This window comes from Podarcis tiliguerta (assembly GCF_965153285.1).
Source record: "Podarcis tiliguerta genome assembly, chromosome: 6".
Taxonomy (NCBI): domain Eukaryota; kingdom Metazoa; phylum Chordata; class Lepidosauria; order Squamata; family Lacertidae; genus Podarcis; species Podarcis tiliguerta.
In genome coordinates this window covers 18025598-18050482 of record NC_139539.1, presented here as the reverse complement: position 1 = coordinate 18050482, position 24885 = coordinate 18025598, and the positions used below count along the sequence as shown (strand labels likewise).

The 24885-nt window shown below is 43.6% G+C and overlaps 1 protein-coding gene across 7 annotated transcripts in view; it reads right to left on the bottom strand.

Annotated features, from left to right (window-relative positions):
* Nucleotides 1–24885, bottom strand: part of NFATC2 (nuclear factor of activated T cells 2) — a gene marked incomplete at its 3' end in the record, with an annotated part of 139613 nt that overhangs the window by 32342 nt on the left and 82386 nt on the right. For 6 of the 7 annotated variants that reach the window (XM_083446829.1, XM_083446830.1, XM_083446832.1 and 3 more), the window contains exons 7-9: nucleotides 22894–22949; nucleotides 21842–21968; nucleotides 19585–20268 (exon numbers count right to left, since the gene is read on the bottom strand). In XM_083446829.1, coding sequence (XP_083302955.1) covers nucleotides 19585–20268; nucleotides 21842–21968; nucleotides 22894–22949 — 867 coding nt within the window. Of the gene's footprint in view, nucleotides 1–19519; nucleotides 20269–21841; nucleotides 21969–22893; nucleotides 22950–24885 lie in introns of those variants that run through there. The other variant, XM_083446826.1, reaches the window with a different exon arrangement.

The window sequence follows — 24885 nt, the reverse complement described above, 5'->3', positions numbered from 1 at the left end:
TTGCTTACAAAAGTGTGTGTTAGAAGAAATTCGCACTAAGAGGCAGATGAGGACTTTAAAAAAAAAAAAAAAAGCCAACTGGTGTGGAAACTGAAGTTAAGATTGGCAAAATGAAAAACGGAGAGAAATCGATACTGACAGATTTGCCTATACCCAATTTCAGCACACAATGGCTGCTGACGTCAGGCTCTTTCCCTCAACAACAGCCTGAGCAAAGCAACACAAAACAGGTCCAAAATGGGGGCCAAAGGGAGAGGCTGCGTTTCCTCCTAAACCTTCTCTCTCTCTCCTTCATTTGCTTCAAATCATCCCAATTAAACCTAGCTGGGTTCTGTGCGCAGCTGAGCATCTGTGTGTAGCAACATGAGTTTCCTGCCATAAACCAGACGTGCACTGCATGTATCGCTCACTGCATGCAAAAGAGGAAATGAATGTCTTGATCTGTTCGCCACAATATTGCTGAAATGCTAGTAAATATTATGGTCTAGCTGTGATTAAAGGCTTGAGTTATTTGCACTGCCAGGTTGGGTGGGGGGAGAAACCGTCTCTACATACAAACAAGGAGGAGAGAGGGTGGTTTTAATGACTTGTGGAACACAGGGAACATTTTTACTTAGAAGGTCAAGCTCTGGAGAAGCCTTTCCAATAGCAATAATACTTTCCTGATGGACTAGATGCAGGGGTCAGCAAACTTTTTCAGCAGGGGGCCGGTCTACTGTCCCTCAGACCTTGTGGGGGGCCATATTATACTGGTATTTTGAAAAAAAAAATGAATGAATTCCTATGCCCCACAAATAACCCAGAGATGCATTTTAAATAAAAGCACACATTCTACTCATGTAAAAACACCAGGCAGGCACCACAAATAACCCAGAGATGTGTTTTAAATAAAAGGACACATTCTACTCATGTAAAAACACACTGATTCCCAGACCATCCGCAGGCCAGATTTAGAAGGCGATTGGGCCAGATCCAGCCCCCGGGCCTTAGTTTGCCTACCCATGGACTAGAAAGACCACTATTGCTGGGTCTGCCCCCAGTGATAGCACTGAGCACAAGAGGAGCCCTGGTAGATGAAGCTATAACCTAGTAAAATTCAGAGTACTCATTCCCATACTGGCCAGCCACTTTAGAAAGCAAAAATCCTCTCCCACTGTAATCAGTGGCATACTGATTCTAAACATGGATGCTACATTTGGCTACTATGACTCATACCCACTGACAGACTTATCCTCCATTAATTAATTTAACCTCCCTTTAAAGCCAGCTAAAGCCAATGGCTATTGCCACATCTAGTGGGGAGGAAATGCACATATTAATTTTGCATCATGTGAAAAAAATACTTTCTTTTGTCTCTCAGTTGGTTTAAATTAAGTGGCCCCAAGTCCTAGGATTATGGGACAGGGAGAATAAAGTTCTCTTTATCCAAAGTTATTGTTAATTAAGGTTTTATAAGTATTACAGAATTCAAAACACATGCAATGTTTAATAGACGTCTATTATTTCTATGGAAGAAGGAATCTGTCAATTTCAATTTCTCTCAGTTACTTATTTTCCCAACCTGGTGTTCACACCTTGCCCATATTAGTTTGCAATTTTTTGTTTTTTTTTTAAAAAGCCTGCATGGAATTTTGCATGCATGATTGTGCAAATTTCTCTTAGCACATATGTATCTGCATAAAATTTTGTGCAATAAAGTGGTTTTTCCAGTGGTTTTCTCCTACACAATGCATTTATATATGCTAATTTCACTAATATGAATTGTGAACTTTTCTATGAATTTTTGGGTCACAGAATTGTATCACAACACTTTGAAAAGTGGAAATTTTGAAGGGTGGTCTCTCGATTTGCATTATCGTTGGCGCAAAATTGGTGGGTTTACATTAAAATGCGAACCGAACGACTTTCTTCCCCATCGTTAATTATCTCTCCCTTTTAGCATTGTTCTGCAAACTAAAAAATCACAAGATAAGGTACACTTTCCTAACACAGAAGGCGTTCAAAGCCCTTGATCGTTCTGGTTGCCCTGTTCAATATGGCCTCTTATGCATAATCATCAACCAACACTTTTCACTGGTTTCCCAAGTGCCAAAAGACTGGTTACAGCAGAGGGGATCAGAGACCATGCAAGGCCCACGGCGTAGCCTTACAGTTGTACGCCTTCCTTTCAAACATCTCTGGGCCTAGGGCATTGTGCAAGCTACGGTAGATAAGAACAGCCTAGTCCAGTGTCTGTGAGCTGCAACAGCTAAAGACCAAGGATGGGAAATCTTTTTTTCCTGCTGAGCTGCAGTCTATCGAGTCAGATACCTCAGTCCATCTAGCTAAGTACTGTCTACACTGACTATCATCAGTTGTCCATGGTTTCAGGCAGGACTCTTCCAGTCCTACCTGGAAATGCCAGAAGGTTAACCTGGGACCTTCTCCCTCAGAGGTAATATGTGAAGGAGGGTGGTATGCTGCTGGTGGTAGGCAGAGACTGGTCCCTCAGAGCTGGTGGTAGGCAGAGAGTGGTGCCAAAAGCAGTCTCAGTCTCTATCTGTCAGAGGCTGGGCAGAGGAGGAATGGTGGAGACCACCTACCCCTCCTGAACCTTCCAGGGAGCAGGAAGAGGAAGACAGTATGGATTTACAACAGTGTTTTGCGAGAGGTCACAGCTCAGATGTAGATGAAGGGGAAAGTTGGGAAATAATGCGAGAGAGGAGGAGGAGGCGGCACCAGGTGTGTGTGTGACATGGTGTCTTCCAGACCCCCCCCCCCAAAAAAAAACCCCAGGCAAGTCTTGAAAGTAGGAGAGCAAAGAGCTCAAAGACAGAGGGCACTTAGCAGCTCCCATAGAAGTGACGAATGAGGAAGTGGGAGAGATGGAGAGGGTGGAGATTCACTCGGGACAATGCCATTATCCAAGAGGTTCAGTTCTATAGCCTGTAAATACTGAATAGAAAAGGATGGTAAGAAGCCTTCCCTTATCTTTATACTTTCCTGGGCAACCAGATGCTACCAGCATCCTGACTCTCTCTCTCTCTCTCTCTCTCTCTCTCTCTCTCTCTCTCTCTCTCTCTCTCCCTCTCCCTCCCTCCCTCCCTCCCTCCCTCCCTCCTCCTCCTCCTTCTTCTTCTAACCCACAAAGGGCTGTTCTAGAGATTTATCCTTTCCCCAGGCCTGCTTCTTAGACCACCGCCTGACCCGTCCTTGTTCTAGGCTTCATGTCTATGTCCACGCTTGCACAAATGCTGCTTCAGAAAAGCTGCCTTTGCAAAGCCTCCTCATGATGCCTTCTCTGCCTCCCATGCCAAACATCATGAATCACTCCGCTGCCTTAATCTTTTTTTACACACTTCATTGAAGGCATACGTGTCCACACCATAGAGGGGTTCACCCCGAACCTCAAATCCAGCCAATACATATGCAAATCCCACTGGAGCTAAAAAGGCTGTGTGCTTGCACACATAAGTGAGCAGAGGACCATGGGCTTAAATCCTGAGGGGAATAAGCATATAGTAACCAGGTTCATTCCCCCCCTTCATTCAACAACTACCTATATAGGAACATACCATTGTACCAGGTCAAACGAGTTGTCCCTCTCAATCAGTACTCCCAGCTGCTGGTACCTGCTCTCCAGGGTCTCAGGTAAATGTCTTTCCCATCACCTCTTAAGGTAAAGGTAAAGGTACCCCTGCCCGTACGGGCCAGTCTTGACAGACTCTAGGGTTGTGCGCCCATCTCACTCAAAGAGGCCAAGGGCCAGCGCTGTCCGAAGACACTTCCGGGTCACGTGGCCAGCGTGACATCGCTGCTCTGGCGAGCCAGAGCTGCACACGGAAACGCTGTTTACCTTCCCGCTAGTAAGCGGTCCCTATTTATCTACTTGCACCCAGGGGTGCTTTCGAACTGCTAGGTTGGCAGGCACTGGGACCGAACAGCGGGAGCGCATCCCGCTGCGGGGATTCGAACCGCCGACCTTTCGATCGGCAAGCCGTAGGCGCTGAGGCTTTAACCCACAGCGCCACCCGCGTCCCTCCCATCACCTCTTACCAGGTGCTTTTAACTGGAAGGGCCAGGAACTGAACCTGGGAGCTCCTGCATGCCACCAAGCTGCCAAGTCAGATCTGTCTTCACTTGCATGCATTCAGATTCCTACAGCCACGGAAATCCGTGCATTCAATCTGCACTGGCTTGTGACGTTGGGTAGCGATCTTATGCAAAAACCCAACAATATATTACATATACAGACTGTACTTTTAGTCCGATGAGGTTAATATTGCACCTGGATAGCCCTCATCCGCTTGAGGCCAAAAGTAGCACTTTTTCATTTACTCACACGAGATATAACATGCTGCTGTGTGAGCTTGCTGTGGATGATTCCCTTAATCAAAAGTAGCTGTGGGAGATTAAGCAGAGGATTGGCTGTGGCAGGCAGTTTCACCCTTTCCCCATGTTTTTCGTGCTCATAACCAACCATCTCTACACATGGAGGAAAATATACAGGCTCCCATATCTTTTCCCTCGGTTTGGAAAAAGTAGCTGGAAGATGGTTTTGGAGGGTAGAATGACTGGAAGGGAAAGGGTTAATCAGCAGCTCCCCACTCCTGTTCATCTGCTTAAACCTTTAGCCTCCTGGGGATGCTTCTGGTGATTTTTTTTTTAAAGGAGGAGGAAAGATACACACAACTGTGTGTCACTGCTAGCCTTAAGTCATCCTCACTCTTTCCATTGAGGTTTAAAACCATCCAAATAAACCAGCCCCAAATGAGACACTGCAAATGTCAGAGGAGTCATTCATACATCTCTCTCTCTCTCCTCGGTCCTATATTTGACTTTATTCATTCATAGATGATGAAGTAATTTTTTATAAAAAATACACATACACCAAAACCAACTTCAGCCATCTCACATTTAGGGAATGCTCAACCAGCCCTGTATAGAAAATCAAGAAAACAAATTCAAACTCCGTGTATTTGATTGCATTTCTTAGTCTAGTTCAAATTACCTTGCATTTCTGCATGCAAGGTTTGGCTGCCTCCCTGGTTAATGTACAGATAGTATGTGTCTGTTATATTATGGAATGTCTCTTAGCCTTATTTCAAAGGGTTTTCCCACACTCCAGAACGCCATGAAATATAGAAGATGCTGCTTAGTTCAGAACATGCAACACAACTGAGACCAGGTTAAAATATTGTTGGCTTGAAGATTACTAAAGGCACTTCCGAGACTGCATATTTTCAAATGGGTTCAATCACATACTGGCAAACTCAGGTCACGCCATTAAAGCTGATACGGTGCTCCGGCGCAACACATCTGCTAACCAAAAAAGCAGACTTTTTGCAATAAGTAAAGTGACAGGAAAATAAATGCACTGGAAAGTGAGGATAACGATTGTTGCGCCTTATGTAACCTCCCAGTGAAGAAATCAGAACACTCAATAAACAACCAAGCTTGTATAACGTCCCTGCAAAATTTCTGCAAACAAATCTGGATTAATTATCTATAAACAGGTTGTCTTGCACCTACAATTTTTATTGGGATTGTAGATTTATTTGCTTCAGAATGCTATCGTTTCAGAGGGGTATGAAATAAAACTATCTCCACCATTCTATTGATATCTCGTCCCCCTATAGAATCCCTAAATGTTTACTCCCAGTTTATTCCCTGAAACACTAGTGTATAGCATGCACAGATATGCATATTTTTAATTGAGGGGGAGAAATCAATTTTTTCCCATATTCAGAGCCCCCCCCCCCAGCTATCCCTTTCAAACCTGTTACTGAATAGCCTTTGTCAGATCTCTCATCGTCCATGAATTTGTCTAGTGCCCCTGTAAAGCCCTCTAAGCCCGTGGCCACAGCCACATCTTGCAGCAATGAATTCCACAAGTTAATCATGCACCGTATAATGGAGAACTTTGGTTATGACCCCTTATGGCAGTGTTAACATTCTTGAGGCACCTTTTCTGTGAACTGGAATGCAACTGTCCGTATAGCTGAAAGGGTGGAACAGCCTCCCTTTCCCCCAACGGGCCATTGCTAACTCCGACTGAAACAAAGACTTCAGACAAAACTCACAGAGCAAAAACCTAGTCTCCTGCAGTATTCTTTTACGGCTGCCTCCATCAGCAGGCACTGGTGCTTCAGGGTCCAGGGTTTTGGAGGCAAGAGGACATCTGCTGTGGTTACTTTGCACTCCTGGGACAAGCAGCCCAGCCATAGCTATGACAAGTGCAAAGGGGAGAAATACTTGCAAAAAGATGGGCAAGACAGTCAAGGTTCTGGAAAGCATGGAGAAGAAACGAAGAGTATGTAGAATCAAAGTTCTACAAGAAGAAAGTTCTACAAGAAGAAATGCACATGTGTGCTCCATTCTGATGACCCTACTAGATACATCTGGCAGAGCATATAACCCAAGGCTATACTCCTGAGAAGGTCCTGCATTTCTGTAGCACAGAAAGAAATGTTCCATGAAGTCTGAACTCTCTCTTGTAATGTCACAAAATGAGGAAAGCCATGCACGGTAAAGTTCTGACATTTTTGCAACTCTTAAATACACAGGATCCCTTTTGGAGACTGCATATGGAAATCCTAACCATGTAGGATTTAAAAGCAGACATATCTTGAAGGATATCTGCCAACCCTAGCAATCAATGTAAGAAATATATTGCTTAAATCAGGGATAGCAACAGCACACTGCCACCAACTGTGTTCTACCCAGGGTGGACCCATTGAAATCAATGGGGCTAAGTTTGTCATGTCCATCAATATCAATGGGTCTGCTAATGTTGACTACAACTCTGTGTAAGCATGGGCCTCATATGAACAAGAACAGCCCAAGGTGCTTTGTTACCTAGGTCAAAACAACAAAGGGCACCCCGATACCCAGGTTGAAGTGTATAATACAAAAGGCCCCTCTAGCAGTAAAAAAATACAGCAAAAATGATTTAAATAGTGAACAAACTGCTCTCCTTTCATGCCACACAAAATCAACTTCCCAAGACAACTTGCTTCACTCTCCCCAATGGATCTCAAGCTCTAAGGATTTCTCTCCAACCTGCGCAAATGGGTTCTCCATACCCTCCACCTTCTGAACTTAAGAAGGCCAGAAAAGGAAGGAGCGAGATTTAAACCCACCAGATGTTTCCTCTGTGCAAATGCTGCAAAAGTACATGCTGTAATTTTGTGTTCATCGTTGTTCTTGCAGATGACTCAGTCCCTGGGTTGGTTCTAGACATACTCTTGGGTTTATTTGTTTGTTTGTTTCTCGTCTAATTGCAGATGGTAGATCAATCTGGTCTTATAGCCCATCCAAACACTAGTTTCCTCGCTGCTGTATTTCTTTCTAGCCTAGTTCCTGTCTGGTTTAAACATTTCTCCAGAAATCTGCAGCATCCAACTTAAGAGAGTTGTCCTAGATTTGGTGAATAAACTTAGTCATGCTTTCATGCCAAATACAGCTGTGGGTAGATTGGAGGTTCCCCCTAACACACAACTATTCTTTAGAAAAGGGATTGGCAAAACGGGTGGAAAATTGGCGTGATTCACCACCAGGTAATTTCTTTCTCATTGCTTGCCAAGGCAGGGTGGGGGAAGCACCGGATGTTTTGGCAAAACATGCAGAGGTGGTAAAGTTCAGACTTTAAAATCTTTATATTCAGAAAATCAAGAATAGAATCCATCACCAAACTCTTGCCTCTGCTGCACAGCAATAAAAGAGGGTCGTCTGTAATACGTGTAAGAAAAGGTGCATCCAGGCTGTCACTCTTTTGAGAGGGACTCAACTTTAAATTTGCATAGCTAAAGTAGATTAAAAGGCTCTGTTGCCCAAGCACAGTAAATGCACTTTTAAAAAAGAAGCATATTTTCGTGGTTTGGAAAGTGACAGGGAAATGCATAGTGAATGGCGGGATGAACAAATGACTAATGGGGAGATCTATAAACAGCATGAAAGTAAATCAGGATAAATGCAGGATGGATGTCCATTGTTGGATAACCGCCCCACAAACAAATAAGAGAAAATACTCAATATAATCTAACTTCCACATAAGTTTTGTGCAGGATGAATGCCAAATAAACAGGTCATGTGAATAGGCATGGAAACCATTTCACTTGTGCGTCACATTTTATTGGCCACAGTTACGTCATCGTGCAGAGATATGGAGCGCCCACTGTTGCCTTGTCTCAAACTCTTACAGAGCAAAACTCTAATCTGTACATAAGGAACCCCCAACCAGGTGTTCACTCTGTTTGTTTAAGCACAGGAATTGGACATTTACCAGTTGAAATTAAGCTGCATTTGTACCCTTTCAACTACTGGATTAGATTACCATCCATGCCGGATGATAAAACTGCCAAAAATGTGCTTCTTGGAGAAAGGTCCTATTACATTTAGTCAACCTAACTTTCAACTGGTCCCAAAAATTTGTCTCAGTGATTCAGACATCTGGCTTTTTGGTCAATTGCTTTATGGGTATCAGACCACTTGCAGCCAAAAACATTGTACACGATGTGTTTATTCGATGTGGCTTAGCTATTTTGGCCAAGGCTAAGCCAGCACCATAGTACGTTACGCTTAAATAACAAAACAGGTTTTAAAACTATTTAGTTGACATAGACCAATTCTTAGACATGCTTTCACCCTTCTTAGATTCCAGCTAATGCCTTCCATATTGCAATAAAAGACAGTTGGAAGAACACGAGACTCTTAATCTCAGGGTTGTGGGTTCGAGCCCCATGTTGGGCAAAAGATTCCTGCATTGCAGGGGGTTGGACTAGATGGCCCTTGGTGTCCCCCCCCCAACTCTACAATTCTATGATTCTAAGTGCTATGCGGGACGCGGGTGGCGCTGTGTGTAAAACCTCAGCGCCTAGGACTTGCCGATCGCATGGTCGGCGGTTCGAATCCCCGCGGTGGGGTGCGCTCCCGTCGTTTGGTCCCAGCGCCTGCCAACCTAGCAGTTCGAAAGCACCCCCGGGTGCAAGTAGATAAATAGGGACCGCTTTATAGCGGGAAGGTAAACGGCGTTCTGTGTGCTGCGCTGGCTCGCCAGATGCAGCTTGTCACGCTGGCCACGTGACCCGGAAGTGTCTGCGGACAGCGCTGGCTCCCGGCCTATAGAGTGAGATGAGCGCACAACGCTAGAGTCTGGCAAGACTGGCCCGTACGGGCAGGGGTACCTTTACCTTTACCTTTAAGTGCTATGCTTCAAAATCCTATACACACATCCAGTGCTTTTTTCCCTGGGGGGGGGGGGGAGGGGTACGCAGGGGTACGCATACCTCTAAACATTTTGTGAATCTAAGTTTGGCCTCACTGAGGGGAAGTATTTCAATATGAGTAGGAAAATGAGAGTACCCCTAAACATATTTTTTTAAGGAAAGAAAAAGCACTGCACACATCTGGGAGAAAGTTCCACTGAAGTCAATGGGTATTACTTCTGAGTAGACATGTAGCCATTTGCACTGCACATATCTGTGAATTTCAACTGAAATTGGCAACAGTGCAATTGCATTTTGCAAATTCCTATGCTCTTTACTCTATATGGATCAATGTGAGATTACCGGGAGATTTTTGATGTGGACAGCTGTTCTGTATTGATGCTGGATGTTTTTATTCAATCAAAACATTTATACTTGCTTACTACTGAACAAGTCGAAATACCTATGGCTACCTAATCAACGCGGTTACCTACCTGAATCTAATACTGAACAAGTGTGAGAGTACCTGTTGTTTTACAGTGTGTGGGTGTTTCATGCTATTCAAATTTTGTTCCAAGTGCTAACGAGTGGTTCTTAAGTCTTGTGGCTGCAACAAATAAATCAAACTGACATTTATTTATAAATGATTACATGGTCTGTTTTGTCCAGGAGTTAAATTTTTGTAATGAGATTCTAAGCGGCTGCTGAATATGAATATGAGATTCAGTGGAAATGTGAGCATAATTTTTATGATGGTGGAATCTAGAAAAAAAAAGCTTTCAATTTTATTTCTTCTCCTAATATTTATTTTGAAAAGGCAGACTCTCTTCCTGACCAATATCTGTGTTAAAATTAATAGTGGTATTCAGGAGTTTGCCTGAACATGCAAGGACTAAAGGCAGGGGCAAGTCTCATGCGCTTCATGCTCCTCGCCCCTGGTACCCAAAGCAAAGCCTGCAGGGAGCTTCTGGTTCCGTTCATTTGACATGAGCAGAACTCCCTGTGCAACTGGGGATCCCAATAAAACAGGGTCTCTGGCCACACAGAGGAATCTACTCGAATTCAAGTGAATATGAGCAGAAACTCCATGCAGACGTTTCCATGCAACACAGGGAAGGTCAGTGGCTGATGGCCTTTTGCAACATATGCAAGGATGTTGGAAGAGGGGCGTGTGGGCGCACCCCTGTCCCTATGTTTAACCCCTTGGGTTCAGGAGAATGTTTGATTGCAGCTAACAGTAAGAAATTGTGATGTGGTCTAGGTTAGCAATTCCTTGTTTAAGAACTCAAGTCCATGCAACGTATCAGGATTACTTTGAAAACAAGTTAGGTAAGGTGAAAGCTAGTGTCAGGGATGGGGTGAGAGATAGTAATAATAATAATTAAAAGAGGAGTCAGAAATTCTTTATTTGTTGTTCTATGGAAGTGGTAGGGGTTTTTGTTCTGTCTCCCCTTTCTTAAATAACATAGGAGGCTGACTTATACTGAGTGAGATCACTGGTCCCATGCAGCTCAGTGGATGGGACTGGTATACCCCTCAACTCTCCCTATTTAATCGGGACATCCCATTTTTGGGTGCCATGCTTGCAAGATCGAGGCCCCGAAAGACACAAATTTTGGGGCGCCATGTTCTTGTAGGAGTCACCTGGTTCCCATGAGATTGTGCCCTGAAAGATGCACATTTGGGGGGGGGCATGCTCTCACATGGGTCAAATGACTTGTGCGGGAGCAAGGCCCCGAAAGACCCGCATCCTGGTTTTCCTCTGGGACATGTTGAAGGATATGGACTTGCACTGGCACGCCATAATTTTAGACAGGCGCCATTCCCAGCCCTACCTAGAGATGCCAGAGATTTAACCTGGGACCTTCCTCACATACAGCAGATACTCTACCACTGAGCTCTGGCTGTTCTCCTAAACTGGGAGAAAGTAGGGGGGGGGGGAGGAATATGCTACCACATGAAATAGCAGCAGAACACCAGTCACAGACACTGCTCCAATTTGCTGCAGAATGGCCGAATAGGAACAAGGTGACATCATCATTCCCTGGGCATTCTTAGAGGGGAAAAGATGGCTGCTCACATTGGCCAGCTGCATGAAGGCCCAATGAAGTGAGGGAGATACTTGGCACTGTTCTGGGCCATTTCCTATCGAACTCCTGAGTCTTTTCTATCTGTTAGGCACAGAAATTTAGCAGATGTACTCCCCCCCCAGCTCCGTGTCAGGAAAACCTTCAATTGCTGAACATCTGGAGGTGTTTAAGAGAGTCCTTTGAGAAAAATAACACCGGCAACCCTTGGGTAAAGTCTCAGTCATGAGCCAGTACAACCCAGGCTCATATCCCCATTCATTCACAAAGTTCACTGAGTGATGCAGGGCTAGTGAATTTCTCTCACCCTAACATGCCTCTGCAGGGTTGTTATGAAGATAAAATGGGGACAAGGAATTTTGAGATCCTTGGAGGAAGAGTAGCATGAAAATGAATGCTAGAGTAGGAATCAGGGAGAGTGTGGAAGGATTTAGTTAGGAGCTGGAAGCAGAGATGGGCAGCAGGAGAACAACGGTCAAGAGACCTCCAGTCAGTAAATGGACAGAGAGAATGGGGATAAAGGAAAATGGAGCTGAAGGAGCTAAACCACAGCAGTTGAAAAAGTTCGTGAGTCAAATCATAGCGCAGCCTGGTTAGAGACCAACTGCTCTTGAGCGCAATTAGAAATATTTATGCTTCAGTTCCATAGACTTGATGCTACATGCAGAGTTTGTTAACATCTGTTTTAACAGTTTTTAAAAAATTAATTACTGTAGGTAAAAAAATGCAAAACAAAATGCCGGTTTTGAGCTATTTTTTAATGCAAAAATGGCAAAAATGGCACTGCCAACATGGGCTGCCACACGTCTGGATTTTTCCGGACATTTTTGCCAATTTCTGCCCAGACACGGCTGCTGACTGCAGTATTCTGGATATGTCTGGACGTGTGGCAACCCTAAATTACTGTGACATTACATCTTGTTTCGGTCAATGACTTTGGTATTTCTATAGCCTCCTTTACAGGAGCAAGGGAGTAGCTCGTGATTTACATTGTGGTGCAATCATGTCCACAGCTTGTCTGGGAATGAGTTTTATTGTGGTTGAGTTCCCAGCCACATTACTCTTGGGCAACTCTTACCGTATTTCAAAATCATCACTGAAAGTGGTTGTGTGTCATCTAGAAACTGATTTCTCAGTGCTGGTAACTGTTGGCGGCTTTAGAGCCAATGTGGTCCAATGAAGAGAGAGCTGGACTTGGCTCTGGGATGAAATCACTTCAAGGCCTTGGGGAACGTCTCTTGGCCTCAGTACTCTCGTCTGTGGAATGGGAGTGACAGGAAGCTATCTGACGAAATTATCGTGAGGACAGACACCCCGACTGCTTTGCAAATTTTAAAAAGTGCTGTATAAAAGTTGAGTGAGGGGTTACAACGTTTGATGAACAGCCTGCAGGATATTCTGGAATAGTAAATGTATCTAAAGGGTAGCCAGATGTAAAAGAACAATTAGATGCATAGAAGGAAGAATTCAACCAGAAGCAGCTCTTCATACCTGCAGGGTGTACCTCCCTGGATTTCTCTCTGTTCTCCTGTTCCCCTTTGCATCTAGTTGCCCTGTGAATTTTGCACACATCTCACCTGTGGCATTTGCAGAAAGAAAACTGGGGAGATGATGAAATCTGAATGGGGGCAAACTGATGCAGCTGTGAACTGGTGCACTTCCTAGAACAGGCATGGCCAAACTTGGCCCTCCAGATGTTTTGGGACTAAAACTCCCATCATCCCCAGCTAAAAGGACCAGTGGTCAGGGATGATGGGAATTGGAGAGCCAAGTCTGGCCATGCCTGCCCTAGAATCTCACTACAGAAAAGAAAAACAGCCCAATATTGAAAGGGTGCGTATTAAAAACTTGCAGGGCAAGGAGGAAGGGTTAGGGAAACCTGGCAGCTTCTTTCTTCTGCCCAAGGCAGTTCCTTGCCCATGGGGAATGTTTTGTCAAGCTCAGTTCCATGGTCAAATGCTGCATTTAACATGCCTGATCCACATGGAAATGTTTTGCACTAACATGCACAGCTACAGCTTTTGCCTGTGAGAAAACGCAAGAACAGAGACGGGAAGATACTTCTAATCTAAACCAGTCCATCAAACGGAAGGGAACGAGAGCATCCTTGCCAAACACCACTATGTGCCAGCCCTGATTACACTGCCTGATTACAGCCTATGCACATAAAATCCGATGCACAATGGCCACTATTGAATGGTTAATCCCTCAGAAGGGGGGGGGGGGAGACTGGTGGAAGGCAGTATGAATGCCAGTTGCTGGGAATCACAAAGTAAGGAGACCACTGTTGTGCTCAGGTCTTGCTCGCAGGCTTCCCCCGGGCATCTGGTTGGCCACACTGAGAACAGGATGCTGCACTTGGGCTCTTACTGTGTCCTTGGCTGAACCCTCCATGCATAGGGATGGTTTGGATGAGAGATATCATCCAATGCAGCTCAGGGTAATCAATTTGCCTACTGCCAGGAACTACCATTGGTCAAGGTAACTGGGGTGCTATTGCCCTTATTTATTTGGAACTACGTGGGTGGAGCTGTGGTGTAAACCACTGAGCCTTGGGCTTGCCGATCAGAAGGTCGGGTGAGCTCCCGTTGTTCAGTCCCAGCTCCTGCCATCCTAGCAGTTCGAAAGCATGTCAAGGTGCAAGTAGATAAATAGGTACCGCTCCGGTGTGAAGGTAAACGACATTTCTGTGCGCTGCTCTGGTTTTGCCAGAAGCGGCTTAGTCATGCTGGCCACATGACCTGGAAAAACTGTCTGCTGACAAAGGTCAGCTCCCTTGGCCAGTAAAGCGAGATGAGCGCCACACCCCCAGATTCGTTCACGACCGGACTTAACTGTCAGGGGTCCTTTACCTTGCCTCCAGAGGATGCTGAAGTTCAGTATTTGCCAGAGCTCCAAGACAGGCAAATTCTCACTATTTATACACGAAGCACCAAAACAATTCACAGGAAGAATGCTCAGTTTGCAAGGCAAGTGAAGGTATCTTCCCCAAGGACCACCCAATCCTTTGATTTAACAATATTCATTTCCCAAATAGATGAGGGTTTTTTGTCCCCCTCTTGGCTTTCCTGTCGCCTGAGAGACCCTTTGCGTGATGGGTGCAAACACAAATTGCGAATATGTACTCTGAGCAAGGCTCTCAAGTTCCGTTCTGTGGTGATCTCGCTCTCTTAATAGATTTTGTATGTTCTTCTGAACAGGAAACGCTTTATAGCAAAACTTGCCTGCGGGCATTGTACTGTACCAATTAAAGGATTCCTGAATTCAAGAACAAAGAAGTGCCAGTAGAACAACTTTTTTTTTTTTTAATCATTCAATTCATTTTCTTCCTTCCTCCGGTGCTGAGTTTGGATTTATCGTTTTTTATTTGTAGCTCGCATGTTGTCAGATGGTCAGGCAAGCCACTTGAGAATACTACTGGAGGAAGAGTTCTGAAAAGGAATTGGGCTTGTCCTCCCCTCCTTTCCCCCTTATAATGGACATACCTGGGCAGCGAGCCAAGTATGTGGCACCTTATATCCAAAGATCTTTGTGCATTTTACAAACAGCTATTCAAGCCTCTCCATGACTTCTGTGGAACAACGGTTCTTTGGAGATAAGAGTCAGGCCCTATCGTAAGAGAAGTTATAAAATCCTGTAACAGAAACGAGGATGGAGGACACATCTTATCGCATCACGGGTCGAGAAGTCACACTGGCTAGCAGAAAACTGCAAATTCATATAGGTTACTCTAGAGCAGACACCTTTCTAAGTCATTAGAGAAACAAGTGCCTCGTTTGCAGCAAAGGCATGAGAAAACTGGAGCCATTGCTGTTTTAGAGGCAAGCTACAAGGCAAACAGCCATGGCTTCTCCTATGGAAATCTGGCACGAACAGAAAGAAAGAGGTGAGGCACAACTCCATGCCAGAACATGTTTTGCACCCAAACGATCCCAAGTTTAACCCCTAGCATCATCAGTTAGAAATATATCAGACTATCTGATACAAAGGAAAGTAATAGAATTGGAATGGGAAGGGGTCCTGGGGGTCATCTAGTCCAACGTTCTGCAATGCAGGAATCTCAGCTAAAGCATCCATGACAGATGGCCTTCCAACATCTGCTTAAAAACCTCCAATGAAGGAGAGTCCACCACCTCCTGAGGGAATTGTTTCCACTGTCAAACAGCCCTTACTACCAGAAAATTCTTCCTGATATTTAGTTGGAATCTCCTTTCTTGTAACTTGAATCCATTGGTTTGGGTCCCACCCACCGGAGCAGGAGAAAACAAGCTTGCTCCATCTTCCATGTGACAGCCCTTTAGATATCTGAAGATGGCTATCATATCTCCTCTCAGTCTCCTCTTTTCCAGGCTAAACATACACAACTCCCTCATCCTTCCCCCATAAGGCTTGGTTTCCAGACCCTTGAACATCTAGGTAGCCCTCCTCTGCACACATTCCAGCTTGTCAATATCCTCCTTAAATTGTGGCACCCAGAACTGGACACAGTATTCCAGGTCTGGCCTGTCCAAGAAAGAATACAGCAGTGCTATTACTTCCCTTGATCTGAACACTATACTTCTGTTACTGCAGCCTAGCACAGCATTAGCTTTTTTTTTTGCTGCTGCATCACACCACTGACTCGTGTTAAGCTTGTGGTCTACTAAGACCGCTAGATTCTTTTCACATGTCCTACTGGCAAGCCCTGTGTCCTCCATCTTATATTTGTGCAGCTGGTCCAAGCAGATAATACTGGGCTAGAAAGGCCTGACACTGTATAGAATATTTCACATATTTTATACACACATGCATATGTTCAGAAGACCCCATAGAATCAATAAAGATAACACACAACTGATACCTAATCTTGTAGTTCAGCTACATGCAAAATTATTCAAACAAATCCTCTACACCCCAGGATAAATGCAAGTAAAATGGTCATGCCTGCTACAAAAAGTTGTTCTAATTATAACTTATCATTTCTCTAATCAAACCACAGGCTTCAAAAACATACAAACTTGCTCACCCTAAAAGCTCGAGGGAAAGCAGAAGAAAAACTTTGCATTTCCTGTCCTTTCATCAAAGCTCAGTGCGTCTGAGGCAGAAAAGAGTAGCTACATTAAAATATCACAGTGAAAGTATGAATGGATGTTTTCCAGGCAATGGGAAATTAGAAAATGCAAGAGACTTTCTACATCACTTTAGGCATGTTTTCCTAATTCATGGCAAGGATGTGGTGTAGCTGATGACTTTGTCTGGAGACAGATGAGAGGTGTATCCCATCCTCCATCCCCTAAGTTGAAGGTGGCTTGAAATAAACACCATTTATGATGAATAACCTCATCTCACTTTCTGGTGGTTTTCAAAATTTCTACCTTAAGGGGACACTTTCCACATAACCCCATTCAGACACCATGGACAAACCATGGTTTTGTAACCATGAATGTGCCATGGCCTTGACTTTCCCTTCTCTCATATGTGGATTCCCACCTCATTTTCGTGGTTCCTTAAATCATAGTTTGCTGTGAAGTACACATTAGGCAAAGCAGCATGTTCAAATCAGGCAAACTATGCCAACCAAGGATGCAAGTCATGGTATGAAGCAAGTGTGCAAATGGTTTGGAGGCAATTCTTGGCGAGTCAAACCAAAGACAGAATCCATGCACAACAGAGGATAGTTGAGTGGGGGAAATGAAGCATACAAGCCTTTGGGGTGCCAAGCCAAGATTTTTGCCTTGACCTCCCAAGTGGAGCACAGCCTTGCCTACCCCAAAGTAGTTGCTATTAAATGACATGGGGGAAGTCAGCCTAGAGCAGCCTTTCTCAACTTTGGGTCCCCAGATGTTGTTGGCTACAACCCCCATCATCCCTAACTAGAAGGACCAGTGGTCAGGGATGATGGGACTTGTAGTGCAACAACATCTGGGGACCCAGGGTTGAGAAAGGCTGGTCTAGTGTCTATGAATGAAGCTTATAGTGGCCTTTACTGTCCTAGGACAACCTTCAGTTCACCCTGGGTGCTTTCATTGCCTTCCAAGAGCCAGCTTTGAGCAACTTCATTTCCACTTTCTAAGAATAAAAAAGGAGAAGTAACAATATGCAATGCAAGGACAACTTGCAGAAAAATGGAGAGCCCAGGAGGAGAGAACAGGGGTCTTGCACTGTTGCAGCTTAACCAACATATTGAATCCTTAAATTAATTTGTGCAATTAGTGGCCCTGGACTAAATCAAATGCAGGATTAGGCGGACAGCACCCTAAGTGCTGGAATGTTCTGTAAGCTGAATCAGGATCCTTGGGTGCAAAGCAGCCTATGCATTATTTTAATAAATGAATACAGATTTAAATAAATTCAAAATTGTAGCAGCACAACGAGGGACAACGCTTCAATAAGAGGGGGTGGTGGAAAAAACAAAACAAGCAAATGAAAAATCTCTCAAGGAGAATGAGATATGAAAGGAATCCTGGCTGTTAGAAAACTGGACACAGAACAAAGTAAGATGAGGACCCAAAGTTCATTGTGGGGATGAGAGGGGGAAAGAGTGGACAGCGGCTCAGAAAAAATAAATAGGATTATGGCTTGCAGTGCTAATTTTTCATTGGAAAGATTAGATAGGACGGCTATTGGTACTTCACTCCCTAGTCGGTATCTCTGGTATGCGTTTCATTAGTTGTGCTTTTCCTTTTCCCTATGGGAGGAAAAACATTTCATACTAACATGACTGCCAGTATCCCAAACTATATGCAGTTCAGGATGTATCCGCAGCAGTGGCAAACTTTGAGCTTTAAAATTCCAGCGGCACTCTGTGCATTGCCAAAATTTGGTGGTCCCCCACCTCCATTGTTCATCATTGTTGTGGTGCTCCCAGTGCTGGCGAACCGTTCACAAATCCGACTCTGTTCACAGCAACTGAAGTAAGGGCTAGTCCACACTTCTGCTTGTCTCATGCCTAGGAAAACCGAAGTATGGATAAACCCTAAAATGTTCAGAAGTGCCAAGCCTTCTGAATGGCTTTGAGCTATGAGTGGCCCTCTTCTTTTCAGTGAAATAGTCACAGGCCCCTATGTGTGGTACAGTAGCAAGTTACCTTGCCCAGTTCCTAGCCACTAGAACGAGACTGATAAATGACCACGATAGCTAGGGCTGATGGGAGTTGTAGTTCTACGACATCCAGAGGGCCTCGGGTTCACCAGCCTCTCAGCAGAAGCTCACATAGGAAGGAAAATCAAAAACAACAGCAATGAAATTTCCAAGTTATTTGGGAAATACCTGCTAAGGTAGAATTTTAAAACTGGGAGCAGTGAGTTGGGTCTTGAATGGCTCTCATTAAATTCTATGGAAGTTAACAGTTTGCGAGATATGGGGCATGTTTAGTCCAATGAGGTTGCTCCTCACATCACTGCTTCCTCTTGCATAAACGAATGGTTTTCAATGTCATTCACTGATATTGGAGAAAGTAAAACACTGAGTTGTGAACACTGTTGTGTGGCAGAAGGCAGAGCCTTGTTTTCCACCCATCACACTGGGTGAATCGTCTCTATTTAAATGTGGATCCCATAGTGAGGTGCTCCCATTATAATGAAAGACACTAGTATATTTTAAATTAAGAGCCTGGCTGTTGTCTTGCAAAATAGCCGAGAGTTCTGAAATGGAAATGAACAGGGGTGGAATTCTAAGCAATTTTCCCCATCCCAGCTTTGTACAACACGACAGGAAAGAGTGTTACACCTTAAAACAATTAATTGACCTACTGATGAAGCAAACAATATGGGATGCAGTCAAACTAAAACTTGCTACAACTTTTCATATCGGTTGCAACAGCAGGAACCTCTGAATTCACAAGAAGAAAGCAACATTTTCGGTAATCTACATACTCAGGTACCTCTATAAAATGTCCAGAACATAAAACCTGCAGGCCTGCTGCAAACTTCATAGAATTATATAAAACATTTTGGGTGCAGCACACTACAAAAGAATTTTAGAGAAGCAGCATCTGCATGAATTCAAGTGTTAAGTGTACATTTCTGAATTTCAACTCAAATTTTTGTTTGTGAAACTGCAAAAAATATGCCTCATAAATTTAAAGCATCTGATGCTAATGCATTTTTTTTCTAGAGATAATTAAACAAATTTCCAGACCTTAAAGAACACTGCCAGCTTTTAAAATTCAATAAATGAAAGATTTTGTATTGAAACACACACACACACACACACACACACACACACACACTTTCCCAACCATAGAGTTGAACCCTACAAAAATGGTCATCACACCACTTTCATACAGAGGTGCAGATTGGATAAACAGGGTATTTTTAAATTGGCGTACTTACCATCATCCAAATACGCTTGGTCAAGATTCTGTTCCTGTTTAACCGTGACTCCAGCTGGCACTGCTTCCTTCTGATCGCTTACTGGCGGTCCATTTTTGGCTGTTCTCTGCTGCTGAATCACGGTAGGGTACGAAATTGGGCTTAACCTTTGTGCTTGGCTGACCTGAGGTTGGCTGGATCTCACTCCGCTAGATGTGAAATTTTCACTACACATGATGTGCTGGAATTCTTGATGGCTTTCGCACCTCAGCTGCTGATTGGTGGTGGGAGAGCAGTGAATCACGGGGGAAGACTGCTGATTGGCTGGAGAATGGTGGAGCACCGCTGCACTTTGGCTGGGAGAGCCTGTGTGCACCAGCACAGACCTGTGCACATCTGGAATGGAAACTTGTGCAGCCATCAAGCTGGATTGCTGGTAGCCCAGGTGGCTAGGACTGAGACTCTTGCTTCTTTGGTATATTACAGCCCCTGGGGTTTGTTGAGGATATCGAGATTCAGGAGAAGACAGGCTGGAACGCAACTGCTGGCAAGAAGCCATCGTGGCCACAAGACAGGAAGGAGACTCAGAGACCATTGTATGGTGGGAATAATAAGGCTGTGTTACTGTTCCTAGGCCACTGTGTACTGTGTTGCAGATTAAAGCTGGATCATAGTCATCAATGGGCTCTGTTTTTATGGAAGGCACTGGAACAAAGGGCACAAAGGACATAGCTCTAAACAAACGTCTAGGAAACGGTTAAGAGGAGAGAGAAGAATGAGCACTAACAACCGACACACTGCACATTTTCTCCCAGTCTTAGCTCTGGTTCACATATTCGTGTTAGCATTTGTCTGCTGCAACACCAAGAGATGGCTTGAATGTGTGAATGGGCCATCACAGACCCATAGCATGGAAAGTTCATTTTAAAAAGGAAGTATATCTATTTCATGGACTCGCAGGTTCATAGAATAATAGAATTGTAGCATTAGAGGGCATCAACAAAGGTCCTTTAGTTCAAGCCCCTGGAATGCAGGTATCCTTTGCCTAACATGGGGCTCAAACCCACAACCCTCAGATTAAGATTCCCATGCTCTACTGACTGAGCTATCCCAGCATCCAACATTTCCAGTTCACATTTGTCTCTTTATACAGTTCACAGTTCAATTCAAGTTCACCAAAGGATCCTTGGCAGAAAATATTCAGTATTCAGCATGTTACAAGTTGCTGTGCAGAAGTATACAATATATTTAAGAAGGCTAAGAAAACTGTAGATTTACGATTTTGAAGCTTAAAGACACAAAGAGACAAAGAGTCAAAAACACAGGTAGGAGAATGAACCTGAACTAGAAGTTGCTCAACGTTCCACCGCAAAATGGACTTAATTTGTGTTAAATTCCCCTGACAATTGTGGGAACTACTTCATGGTGTAGTTCAGAGACTTCTCCACAGACCTGAGCCCCATAGTGTTCTTGGACAAGCCACCATCTTGGTGACAGTTCCCTAGCTGTAAAATTGGAGAATTTGTTATATTTCACTTCCGCAGCCATCTATATACCGAGCCTAGAGAAAGTGGAATTCTGAAAAATTATCCTTGGGCAACAGAATGTTTTCCCTCTTTTCTCCCCCCAGATGCGCCCTAAATCTGTTCTGAGGTTCCCCCAACCCTCCAGAACAGGTTCGGAGACAGATGTGGGGGCATGTGCAGGGGGGGAAGAAGAGGGAAAGTTCCCTTGTGCGAGATATAGGGCAGCATTCAACAAAATATATTTAATTCTGAATCTCTTCTTCTGTACGCTACTTAAAAGATAACCATGATTAAGCGGTATACAAACTTTTGAAATAATAAAATTAAGTAATATGCCTGTTTTTAAATAAATTGGTGCTGGCCATGAAAACTGCTGTGTTAAAATGTGTAAATTTAGAACCATGTAGGCGTGAAGAATTAAGCTGTAAGGATTTATTGTACAGCTTTATTTGTAGCCTGGGATGTTGCATTTAGAATTCATTGATTCAGAGATGGTTAATTGCATTGCTGGCTAAAAGATAGAATCTCAGAATGCTTGATAATTCTGGTTCAGCAGAATAAATAGATAGATGGATAGATGATAAATGATTGATAGATAGATGATAGATAGATAGATAGATAGATGATAGATAGATAGATAGATAGATAGATAGATAGATAGACAGATAGATATAGATAGATAAATGATAGATAAATATAGTGTTTCTTGCCAAATATTGTGCCATATTCCATTCCTTTTCATAAATAATTACCTGGGTGATAGGTAAAATGTTGTGGCTGGCTTTTTTTCCGTTTTCCATTGATCACATAGAAATTCACCTTGATGGGAGAACGAATGTGCTTATTCCGATATTCTGGTATCTCCACGAAAAGCATATTCTGAAAGTAATTTTTAAAATGGGTGTGGGGAAGATACAGTAATATGATATTAGAAGGCACTCTGTTTATATCAGTACCCTTTGTTAATACATTTGTCATGGGTGTACTAGGAGTATTGCTTTTCCAGTTACGATGCAGCCGAACTTGCAGAAAATCTGAAGCACGCTTCCTTCCTTACTGTATCCATAATCTAACCTTAAGAGAACCATCCTGCCCTGACAAATTATCCAGTTTCCCCTGTTTCTATTAACTTGCCTTGTATATTTTGCCTGCCATTTTTTCCTTTACATGCTGGTGGCAAATAAGTTCTACCTTTGGGAAGTTCTGTTTTCATGTAGACGGCACCTACTCTTGGGTAAATTCTCACCGACCTCTAACTCTTGCTTAGGGATTCTAGCTACCTAGAAGTATGGAAGAGTTGCCAGGAGACAGCACTGCAGAAACCCAGGAGAATGTGAAGTTCCATTACTAGTTACTGGGCAAGAATGTTTGGATAACACAGTAGAGAGGTGCTGGATTTATGTGGCCAGCAGTAGGGAAACTGCACACATCTCTGTTTTGCTAGATCACAGCCTATACGAGTCTGACCAGTGTTTTGTGAATATGCTTAATAGCAAACCCAACCATGAGGAAACACACTGAGGACACAACATGTGTGCTTAGGCTACAATCCAAAACAGAGTGCCTAAGCTTTATCGAAACATGCTTTTGTTAACCGCTTTGAGAACCGTTTGTTAAAAGGCAGCCTGTGCAAGTACTCTAATGAGTAAACAAAATTACCCCACTGATACCAATGTGTGCAACAATGCACCCAGTTCAAACTGGATTGAAGCCTTTGTGTGTTCAGAGGCATTTCTGCTACTATAGAACGAAACCTGGTACCTGAAAGAGAAGTGGGAGAATGTGCTGAGTGCCCACTACTTACAGGTTGGCTCTTATCTTTGTCCACGGTGGCTTCCATCTCCCAAATCTGTTGCCCATCTGAAAGAAATATTAAGTCAAGCATGAAAAAAGGGGGTCATGCTCTTCCTCACCACTACAGCACCATAACATGTCCAAAGTACTGTGGTACCTCAGGTTACATACGCTTCAGGTTACAGACTCCGCTAACCCAGAAATAGTACCTCGGGTTAAGAACTTTGCTTCAGGATGAGAACAGAAATCGTGCTCCGGCGACATGGCAGCAGCGGGAGGACCCATTAGCTAAAGTGATGCTTCAGGTTAAGAACAGTTTCAGGTTAAGAACGGACCTCCGGAATGAATTAAGTTCTTAACCCGAGGTACTCCTGTACTTTGTATGCGTTCTCTTGCTGTCATTCTTACAACAACTTTGCAAAATGAGATCTCCCTACATTACAAGTGGAAGGCTAAGCCTGAGAGCATAGCAGCTTGCCTAGTGACTTCCTGGCAAAGGTAGGATTCAAACGCTGCAGCACATCAAGATTCAGGTTGCAGTCCTATGCTCATTTACCTGAAAGTAAGCCCCACGAAATACAACGGACAAACATACATAAGGTTGGCCACCCTACCAACTCACCAACACTGGCCAAGGCTTTGGGTCAGCTGTGAAAATATAAACCTTTGACTACTTGGAGTGGTAGCAAAGTTTTCATAAATAAATGATTGCAAATACGTTTAATGGCCACCCACCCTAAGCATTTCCATAACAACAGTAGAGATTAATAACAACAAAAATGTGCTTGCTGGAATTTTGCTGCTTCTGCCAAGCTTTTTCAAAGGCTTCTAGTAACAAGTGTTTCCTGGAGGATCTGCTACCCAAGTCACAGATTTTCCCACCAGTTTTTCAGTTATTCATATCTTGGTCCACTCTCAGCGGAGTGTCAAAGAAAGAAAGAAAACCCACGATCAGCATCCTGCTTTGAGCAGCCCTTTTACAAATATTCAAATTGCTATTATGTTCCCACACGCTCTGGTCTTTTCCTTGAGCTAAAATTTTCCTAGTTCCTCCAGCCCTTTCCTTGTTACTCTTAAGACCCTACACCAGGTTCTTTCCTTCCTCTCTACTTCGTCAGCATATTAGGTGCAGTCTTCACAACTTACACAGCTATTTCACTGGCACTTAAAACATGCTTAAACTTCCCTGGATTGCACCCAGGTACATTCATGCAAAGAGTTGGCTTAGTGCTAAACGGAATGGAAAATCACCTCCTACCTACCCAATTCTACTAATGCTCCCAAGAAAACCATTTGCCTTTTAAAAAACAATTCATCTTCTTAGTGTGTGGCTCATTCAAAGCCTTTGTTCCTTCTCAACGATACTGCCACCTGGTCAATTATTTCCCATTTTGCATATGTCAAATGACTGTCCAAAGGCAAAAAAATAAAACTGCAAAACCAGTCCTGGTTTGCTTGGCTTTCTGTTTCCTTTGGTTTTTACCGTTGTGTCCAGTGATCACAAGGTAAAGCCCAACCAGACGAAATATTCAACGTATAAGTGATGCATGATTGCATATGTAGGTTGCTTAATAATGGAGGGGGGAAAACCATAAAATGCAACAATGCTTAAAGGTAGCAGGCGTCAGGCATTGAACAGTGAACTGTAAGACTGTGTGCTGTTGGAAATAATTTACATTTCAAGTTAAAGCAAATGGACAAATTGGTATTAAACAGCACAATTAAACTGCACAGTGCTGGATTTAGGATAAGTCTATGGCTAAACAATGATTTCAGCTGGCAACCTCTAGGTCCAAGTCTAGCATTTTCTGTCAGGCTGTGCTGATTCTCAAATTCTGGAAATTATATGTTTATACAAGAGACTAAGGGCCAAACGAGATGGGATGCTAATCATGTCTCCTGATGTGCCACGGTTGTGTGTGTTTTTTTAAAAATAAACTATGAATAGCTACCACAGGGACAGGCTGGTATTTGCCAGGACTGCAGCGCATGATATTTCCAC